Source organism: Petromyzon marinus, unplaced genomic scaffold, assembly GCF_048934315.1.
Source record: "Petromyzon marinus isolate PM22_M1 ecotype Great Lakes invasive population unplaced genomic scaffold, UKy_Petmar_22M1.pri1.0 PM_G_Scaffold_14, whole genome shotgun sequence".
In the NCBI taxonomy this organism is placed as follows: Eukaryota; Metazoa; Chordata; class Hyperoartia; order Petromyzontiformes; family Petromyzontidae; genus Petromyzon; species Petromyzon marinus.
In genome coordinates this window covers 1,574,854-1,584,342 of record NW_027422695.1, presented here as the reverse complement: position 1 = coordinate 1,584,342, position 9,489 = coordinate 1,574,854, and the positions used below count along the sequence as shown (strand labels likewise).

General features: G+C 49.8%; 1 protein-coding gene across 1 annotated transcript; it reads left to right on the top strand.

Annotated features, from left to right (window-relative positions):
• Positions 1-1,404: 1,404 nt before the first annotated feature.
• LOC142910240 (cyclin-J-like) lies at positions 1,405-7,345 on the top strand. Its single transcript, XM_076059946.1, has 6 exons — positions 1,405-1,601; positions 3,251-3,374; positions 3,886-4,096; positions 4,219-4,331; positions 5,138-5,309; positions 7,182-7,345. The coding sequence occupies exons 2-6, from the start codon at positions 3,309-3,311 to the stop codon at positions 7,343-7,345; spliced, it is 726 nt and encodes a 241-aa protein (XP_075916061.1). The 5' UTR covers positions 1,405-1,601; positions 3,251-3,308.
• The last annotated feature ends 2,144 nt before the right edge of the window (positions 7,346-9,489 follow it).

The window sequence follows — 9,489 nt, the reverse complement described above, 5'->3', positions numbered from 1 at the left end:
TCTTGAGTATGGGTCTCTGTGGGTCTCTATGAGTATGGGTATATGTGGGTCTGTGTGGGTCTCTGTGAATATAGGTATCTGTGGGTCTATGTGGGTCTCTGTGAGTATGGATCTCTGTGAGTCTGTGTGGGTCTCTGTGAGTGTGGGTCTCTATGAGTATGGGTCTATGTGGGTCTGTGTGGGTCTCTGTTAGTGTGGGTCTCTGTGGGTCTGTGTGGGTCTCTGTGAGTGTGGGTCTATGTGGGTCTGTGTGGGTCTCTGTGAGTGTGGGTCTGTGTGGGTCTGTGTGGGTCTCTGTGAGTGTGGGTCTATGTGGGTCTGTGTGGGTTTCTGTTAGTGTGGGTCTCTGTGAGTGTGGGTCTCTGTGAGTCTGTGTGGGTCTCTGTGAGTGTGGGTCTGTGTGGGTCTCTGTGAGCGTGGGTCTGTGTGGGTCTCTGTGAGTGTGGGTCTCTATGGGTCTGTGTGGGTCTCTGTGAGTGTGGGTCTCTGTGGGTCTGTGTGGGTCTCTGTGAGTGTGGGTCTCTGTGGGTCTGTGTGGGTCTCTGTGAGTGTGGGTCTCTGTGGGTCTGTGTGGGTCTCTGTGAGTGTGGGTCTCTGTGGGTGTGGGTCTCTTGAGTATGGGTCTCTGTGGGTCTATGTGGGTCTGTGTGGGTCTCTGTGAATGTGGGTCTGTGTGGATCTCTGTGGGTCTCTGTGAGTATGGGTCTCTGTGGGTGTGGGTGAGTGTGGGTCTCTGTTAGTGTGGATCTCTGTGGGTCTCTGTGAGTGTGGGTCTCTGTTAGTATGGGTGTGGGTCTCTGTGAGTGTGGGTCTCTGTTAGTGTGGGTCTCTGTGGGTCTCTGTGAGTATGGGTCTGTGTGAGTATGGTTCTGTGTGAGTGTGGGTCTCTGTGGGTCTGTGTGGGTCTCTGTGGGTCTCTGTGGGTCTGTGTGGGTCTCTGTGAGTGTGGGTCTCTATTAGTGTGGGTCTGTGTGGGTCTGTGTGAGTATGGGTCTCTGTGAGTGTGGGTCTGTGTGGGTCTCTGTGAGTGTGGGTCTCTGTGTGTGTGGGTCTGTGTGAGTCTCTTTGAGTGTGGGTCTCTGTGAGTGTGGGTCTGTGTGAGTCTCTGTGAGTGTGGGTCTCTGTGAGTGTGGGTGTCTGTGTGAGTCTCTGTGAGTGTGGGTCTGTGTGGGTCTCTATGAGTATGGGTCTCTATGAGTCTCTGTGGGTCTCTGTGGGTGTCTGTGTGGGTCTCTATGAGTATGGGTCTCTGTGGGTCTCTCCCTCCCCCCCCCTTTATCCCCTGGCCGTCGCCTCCCCCTCGGGTGCGGCCACGCCCACACCTCATCCAATCAGCAGTCCCTGGCTCACGGATGACGCGTCACCTCCGGCTTCCGGCGCTCAGCAGCACTTCCGGGGCGTGGAGAGTCCTGGGAGTCGGCGGCTGCGTCACGTGACGACTCCCACGTGGCTGCGTGCTGCCCGCTCCGTCCGTAGTTACCGTGAAAGACTTGAGACTTGCTGTATTTAGACTATATCGTGACATATTGAGGCGTTAAAACAATCACGGTTTGTTAACTGAACGATTTCCCTTCCCGCCGTGTAATAATGGACAGTGTTTGGTAAGACTTTGTTTTGTTTTTCATCATAACGGGACACATTTTTTACATTATTCCACATGCATAGCGGGGGGTAGGGTGTGAGCTTGAGACGTTTGGAAGCCGGTTTAGCATGAGCACTTTTAAGATTTCGTCAATAATGTAATCGGTGTTGCTCAAGCAAACACATTATGAAGTTTGCACACGTGTCAATAACGATTGAATTTTTTACGCGTGGGAAAATGTGTAATTTTTTTGCAAAAATTGTAAATGTAGTTTCTTTTCCAAGTGTTGTGAAAATTCTGCCTTTATTCTTAATGCTCTGTTTAACACGTAGGCTTTCGCGACCAATATTATTCATAATAAAGGTTTTTGGGTTAGATCGCGTTTATTAAATAATACACATACACATTATAATACACATTACATTTAAAGAATTACTAATCTACAACTCATCTACTAATCAAAACCAATGACTGATTACTAATCGATTATATAATTACAATACCCCCCCCCTCTGCCTCTAATCACTGCACCTGATATGAGTTAAGTGATGACGTCACCCTGCTGCTCTATATAAAAACCGGGAGCAAGCGAGGGCTTTACCATTCTGGCGAATTGCTTGATGATGCTGGATGTATTTACCAGCGAAACGTCGTACTCAAACTGTAAATGTGGATTAACTCTTCAACACACCGGTGGGCTGAAGTAGTGAATTATTTGTCTTTTGTCAACGTGACACTTTTTTTGCTGATTGGCCGTGTCGGGTGGTGGAGGGTTACGACACATTTATAAATAAACGCGATCTAACCCAAAAACCTTTATTATGAATTCTTAATGCTCTGTTGAGCACGAAGTGCCCGTGGGTATAACCTGTGGTAATCTCCATATATATGAAAGGCAAAGTTGTGATTGTGTGTGTTGTCTGTACTTCTCCACATGCAACAAACTGGAAATTTGCCATGTGGGTACTTTCCAGACTGTACACCATGCAAACATTATGAAAATACACTTTTGTATATTTTTTTAGGGGGGGGGGCTCAATAATGCATTTAATTTTTGCACGGCAAGTGAGCTGTGACGTCAAATCTGTCACGTGAACACTTGTGTGTACCCAGCACGTGCCTGCCCAAGTAATAAACTCCACTTGTGTGTACCCAGCACGTGCCTGCCCGAGTAATAAACTCCACACGTGAACACTTGTGTGTACCCAGCACGTTCCTGTCCGAGTAATAAACTCCACTCGTTAACACTTGTGTGCACCCAGCACGTGCCTGTCCAAGTAATAAACTCCACTCGTGAACACTTGTGTGTGTACCCAGCACGTGCCTGTCCGAGTAATAAACTCCACTCGTTAACACTTGTGTGTACCCAGCACGTGCCTGTCCGAGTAATAAACTCCACTCGTGAACACTTGTGTGCACCCAGGACGTGCCTGTCCGAGTAATAAACTCCACTCGTGAACACTTGTGTGTACCCAGCACGTGCCTGTCCGAGTAATAAACTCCACTTGTGTGTACCCAGCACGTGCCTGTCCAAGTAATACACTCCACTCGTGAACACTTGTGTGTACCCAGCACGTGCCTGTCCGAGTAATAAACTCCACTTGTGTCTACCCAGCACGTGCCTGTCCAAGTAATAAACTCCACACGTGAACACTTGTGTGTACCCAGCACGTGCCTGCCCAAGTAATAAACTCCTGAGCACGAGGCGCGAGCGACTAACCAAGACATGGACAGAAGCGAGTGGTGGCAAGGCGAGTTGGCAGACGACGTCTACCGCGTCCTTCGAGAGAAGGTATCCGCCTCTCTCATTAATAGGCCTCCTACACGCAGACGCAAATCCCACGAACTGATTTACACGGCACGTACGTTTGAGTGCTCGACTCGCAGTGGGAAAGTTGCAAGTTCAATCCTGGCCAGCGGGTCGACCCGGCCCCCTATCTCTCCGGGGACTATAACACGAGCGATACGGTACCTTGTGGAAGAATAAAAGTGGCTGTGCTTTGGAGGTACGGATCTCCACACCTTATGGTTTTTTTTCATCATAGGCTGAGGACTACCGAATGAGTTCTTCGCCATCTTTCACTCGCTTGAACAGGGAGACAATTTGGCCGTGGCTTTTGTCACTCTTGGTTTGCGTGACGGCGAAAATTAAAGGCTGTGGCCCACCGTAACCAGGCGCGTCGCCTCCTTAGACCCCCCAGAATAATCTATTATCGTTTCAAAACACTTGACCTCTTGACCCAACTCCGCAGCGTCCCAACTGCTCTCCCAACCCCGTGTCCTCTGTTTTTTCCCCCTCGCAGGAGCTGTCGCTGCCTCGGTTTTGCGCACGCTCGCCCCAGCTGCACCTCCGTCGCCACTTCGTCGACCTCCTGGCAACGCTGAGCGAGCGCCTGCAGCTGAGTGTGGCCACGCACCACCTGGCCATCCCGATGTTAGACGTGTTCATCGACCGCCACGACATCACCATCCGCTGCCTCTACACCTGCTCAATCTGCTACCTCATTATAGCAGGTCGGTCAATCGCTCACGTGACCCACCCACCCACCCGATCACCCGATCACTCGCTTATCTCTCGCTCGCACGCTTGGTCGCTTGCTCACCGTCGGCATGCGTGTCCCTGACACCCTGCGCAGCCAAGTTCGAGGAGATGGATGAGCAGGTGCCGCGACTGGACTGGGTGAACCGGCTGGAGGTGATGACCAAGCAAGGGCTGAGTCTGTCCAAGGAGGAATTGCAGCAGACGGAGGTAGCTGCATGCCCCTGTTAATTCGGCATGCAATGTTTCACCCCAGAACCGTTCCGTGCATTGTCATGATTCAAGGTCACGATTTGATTCAAGAAACCAATTGTTTTGTCTTGTTACTTTACGATCTTACTCTGTGGGTCTGTCGGTAAAGTCACGTAGATGGAAAAATATTTTTTTTAAATCACGACGTTTCGATGGCAACACAAGCAGTCGTCCTCAGGTGATTGCTTGTGTTGCGATCGAAACGTCAAAGACCCAAAGAGTATGAACACATCATCTCTGTTTCATGCCAACTAATTATTCCGTAGACAATTTGAATGTACAGCCCGAATTTGAATATAGAAGCGTGTCTTCTTACTAGATAACAGGAAGGCAAAAGCTGCAGGATAACATTACCACAGCAGACCTGACAAATGCACGTGGAGTGGTGCTCATTTATTTGCACGGCGCTGGAACAAGTGCAGGAAATTCTCCCTTCCTATGGTGGGGCTCAGTCTCTCCGTAAAACAATCACCCCGTGACGATTTGCTTGCGTTGCGATGGAAACGTCGTGATATTTTTTATTAATTTTTCAAATCTACGTGGCTTTACCGAAAGACCCAAAAGAATATGACGGTCATTGCATTTACCCATGCAGACGAAGGGCCGAGTTGACTCCTTGACCAGACATTTGAACTGTTTTGCGAGCCATGCACCGAATAAACCCTCCAGGCAACACACAGCAGCGTGGCGGACTGAATGCTTCACGGAGTGGTGGCAGCTGTGCTGTGCCAGCCCACTCTCCCATCTGCCTCCCCCCTGCACAGTTCCTGCTGCTGCGTACACTCGACTGGAACCTGTGCACGCCCACAGCGGCGCACTTCGTGGACTACTTCCTGTGGCTGTCGCGGCGTGAGGACGCCCCGGCTGGAGGCTCGTCCTACCGGCACGCGTACACGACCAAGTACACGGCCCACTTCCTTCAGCTCGCCCTGCAAGGTGCTCGCAGAGCTGTAGAGGAGCGCTTCGTAGGCACCGGCCTTGCAGCGCTAAGGTGACCAGCGACAGAAGGGGCAGTGCCTGAAACGTCACCGAATATATATATTTTTTGTCCAATGTCGGAATGTTGATATTCTTAGCTCTTTCGGTAAAGTCACGTTGAAGGGAAACAATTAAATATATATAAAACAATAAAAATTCTCACGACGTTTTGACCATAACACAAACGGTCGTCATCAGGTGTGTCAGTTTGCATTAATTTCTTTATTTTTAAATGGGGTATTTATTTATATATAAAAAAACGTCAGCACCACGGGCAGCGATTTGTCAGTTTATTTAGAAGGACGAGTCCATCTATGTTCTGAAAAGAGGAGGGGGGAGACGAAAAATTAATGTATGTTGTCTGAAAGCCACCGTAAGCGTGAACAATCAATTAAGACCTGGTCACGCTTACGGTGGCTTTCAGACAGCATACATTAATTTTTCGTCTCCCCCCTCCTCTTTTCAGAACATATGTAGTGATGGTAGCATCACTACTGTGTACACACGCACAAGCGTGACGTCACTATGTGGGGGAGCATCATGACCACGCGGGTCTACACACACGCATGACGTCATCCCGGCTGGATGCGGGAATGACGTCAGGGCCGGTGCTGGGCTCGGGAGGCCACGAGGGTGGTGTGAGGCCGTGGCACTCTGTGACCCCGGCTGGACACGTGACTGGACCCCAGTGGGGGCCGGGGGCCTAGGGGGCACCTCGGAGGGCACGTGGACAGCAGGGGGGCTTCGAGAGGGTTCTCGAAGGGAGGCGTGGCCGGGGCGGGGCCCGGGCACGCCGAGGCCCATATAAGCAGCCTCCTCACGAGGTTCGAGGCTGCCCGTATCAAGAACGAAGATGCATCGTGAAGACGCCAAGAAGAGTCAAGCCTCCAGTCAGCGGACCTGGCAGTAGCCCACCTGGCTGGGTCACGCTAGAGTATTTGAGAAGTATGTGTTAGCTAGAGTAGATCGGTGGTCACCACCTTATGTACAGTGTTATATTACTTACCGTTCTAATAAATTAGCGTTGCCTCCCAAGGAGTCGTGTGTGCACCTAATTCGAACCCACTACACATAGATGGACTAGTCCTTCTAAACAAACTGCCAAATCGCTGCCCGTGGCGCTGATGTCTAAAAGTAAATAAATAAAAGCGGCACACCGTTCAAAAATAAATAAATAAATAGGAAACGCCACTTCTTTCAAATGTTTCTTGCCGTTGGTTTTCACACCTGATGATGACCGTTTGTGTTATAGTTGAAACGTCGTGAGAATTTTTTTATTGTTTTATATATTTTATTATTTTATTGTTTCCCTTCAACGTGAGTTTACCGAAAGAGCTAAGAATATGAATTACTGCAGTCACGAAAGCTTTAAATCAAAATTCTAGTCGGAATGTTTGTTCAAATGTTCAGGGTGCCGTTGGCCCAACGTTCCTCGTTCACTGGGTGCTTGTGCGTTTAAGCGTCTGTGTGTGTGCCTGCCTGTCATTCCTGTGTGCAGGGTAGAGGTGGTGTAGCAGTTAGCGCTACGCTGCAGCTACGACCCTGGACACCCTGGTTCAATGCCCGCTCACGGCTATCACCGGTGACAATTATCTGAACCGGTCCTGGGCCTACCCTAGGTCGACTCGGCCTCAAATGAGTAACTCAATGCGGTGTGTAAACATCGCCAGCACTGGGGAGACAAAGGCGGCCGGGCATGGTGCTGGCCACCCACCCCCTCGTGTGCCACAGTGCCGGCCTTCATAGCTGCTGCTACTCGCCAGCAGCACTTGCCCCAACAGTCTGTTAAGGCTAAACGGAGGGTTTTTGTCTTTGTTTGTGTGTATGCAGACCACGTATTCCTGAGTTTCCGGCCATCCGTGGTGGCGGCTGCAAGCATAGCATTGGCCCGTATAGAAGTGAAGCTACCCTCTGCGTGGACTCTGTACATGCAACACTTCACTGGCCTCGCCTGGGAGATGATCCTGCCGTGCGTGGAGCAGCTGATTTGGTGATTTGCACGACAAAACAACACAAAGCTCTCCTAAGTGACCGTTTAAGAGACCTATTAAGACTGAGTTGTGGCTCACGAGGCAGCAACGCGCTCTTTTCTCTCCACAATTTATGTTTACAAACCAATACCGGTTACCCGTTAAAGCCGAATTTACCCAAGTTAAATTGAATATAGGTTATGCGTCGCGGCCCAAACCATCACTGCTGCCCAAACCATCACTGCTTTAAGATTAACTGTTAGTCAAAGTGAAAGTTGTCTCCCAGGTCAAATGAGCGATGTCGGTGGGACCGAGGTAGTCGTGTCGATTCAACATTCACACGGTGGAGGCCAGTGTCTCCAGAGGACAAATACTGTTGTCAAGTTGGCATGACAAGAGACTAAAAACAACGAGTATGCCATTTTCTTTGGTTCTTTCGGTAAAGTCACCACCACGTAGAGTGAGAATAAAATAATAAAATAAAATAATAAAATTCTCACGACGTTTCGGCCACAACGCAAGCGGCCGTCTTCAGGTGACTGGTACAGACCTGTTTGCGTTGTGGCCGAAACGTCGTGAGAATTTTATTGTGTTATTTTATTCTCATTCTACGTGGTGGTGACTTTACCGAAAGAACGAAAGAAGATTAATCCTTGCAGTCATGAAAGCTTCAAATCGAAAAGAGTATGCCATTGTGCAACAGATGGCAAATATTTTAAGCAATATCCATGACGACTAAATGAAGCTGATATGTGGATTCCTGTGCGTGCGAATTTTCACGTCCTAGTCCATCACGGATGCCCTGAGACTCGGTGAGGCGCTCCAGCATTACCCATGGTGCCTTGTGACTCATTGGTAGATGGGCCCTTATGGTTGAGGTTTCTCATCACCTTGCTGAATTAAATAAGCAGATGAACGCTAAACGATTAGACATTCTTACGGTGCTGTTGCTGGCTTCTTAGTATTTTGGGCCTGTGCTTAGCGACCGTTATTTAAACATAACAACATTAAGTTGCACACTCTTAATTTTTAGAGATTGGAGAGTATGCTTTTCAGATTTTGCCCCAGGGTTGTTTCCACTTATGTTATATTGAGGACAAACTACTACAAAGGACAGTACTATGCAGTGGTGTTAATTACTGCAGTACATCCTAGATGTTTTTATTGATGTTAAATTATTATATTGCTGTCAAGGGCACGGTGTGATATTGGGTTCAAGGATAACAAGATGGTTTGAACCTAACATGATTAGACCCACAGGCATGGACCTGTGTGTGTCAAGATGGGCTTGAACCTAACATGATTAGACCCACAGGCATGGACCTGTGTGTGTCAAGATGGGCTTGAACCTAACATGATTAGACACACAGGCATGGACCCGTGTGTGTCAAGATGGGCTTGAACCTAACATGATTAGACCCACAGGCATGGACCTGTGTGTGTCAAGATGGGCTTGAACCTAACATGATTAGACCCACAGGCATGGACCTGTGTGTCTGTTCTAACTCTACGTCCTCCCCCTGTGTTCGAACTCTTCAGTAAATACAACTTCAACAGGAAGCAGGTCCTGGAGCTTCAGGAAAATCCTGCTGTCCACTCTGAGCAGCCCTCCCACTCAGCCTCAGCCATACCACGTGTGCCTCTTCACCAGTCAACTCAACAGCAGCAGCAGCAGCCACAGCCACTACAGCAGCAGCAACATCAGCAACAAATGATGCAGCAGCAGCAGCAACAGCAGCAGCAACAGCAGCAGAAAAAGCCACAGCAACAGCAGCAGCAGCCACAACAGCAACAGCAGCAGCAGCAACAGCAGCAGCAACAGCCACAACAGTAACAGCAGCAAAAGCAGCAGCAGCAACAGCAGAAACAAATGATGCAGCAGCAGCAACAGCAGCAACAGCAGCAGCAGCAACAGCTGCAGCAGAAGCCACAGCAACAGCAGCAGCCACAACAACAACAGCAGCAGCAGGAGGAGCAGCAACAGCCACAGCCACAGCAGCAGCATCAGCCACAGTAGCAGCAGCAGCAGCAGCCACAGCAACAACAGCAGCCACAGCAGCAGCAGCAGCCACAACAACAACAGCAGCAGCAGGAGGCGCAGCAGCGCTGGGTGCCCACGCCGTGCTCCCCACGCCATGCCCCTCCACGCCGTGTCCCCCACGCTGCCT

What these genes read in the sequence shown, in the direction of transcription:
- LOC142910240 (XM_076059946.1), top strand. Translation starts at nt 3,309, where the DNA reads ATGGACAGAAGCGAGTGGTGGCAAGGCGAGTTGGCAGACGACGTCTAC. An exon ending in CTGCTACCTCATTATAGCAG is followed by an intron (nt 4,097 to 4,218) that starts GTCGGTCAATCG and finishes CACCCTGCGCAG; the next exon opens with CCAAGTTCGAGGAGATGGAT. An exon ending in CCTTCAGCTCGCCCTGCAAG is followed by an intron (nt 5,310 to 7,181) that starts GTGCTCGCAGAG and finishes GTGTGTATGCAG; the next exon opens with ACCACGTATTCCTGAGTTTC.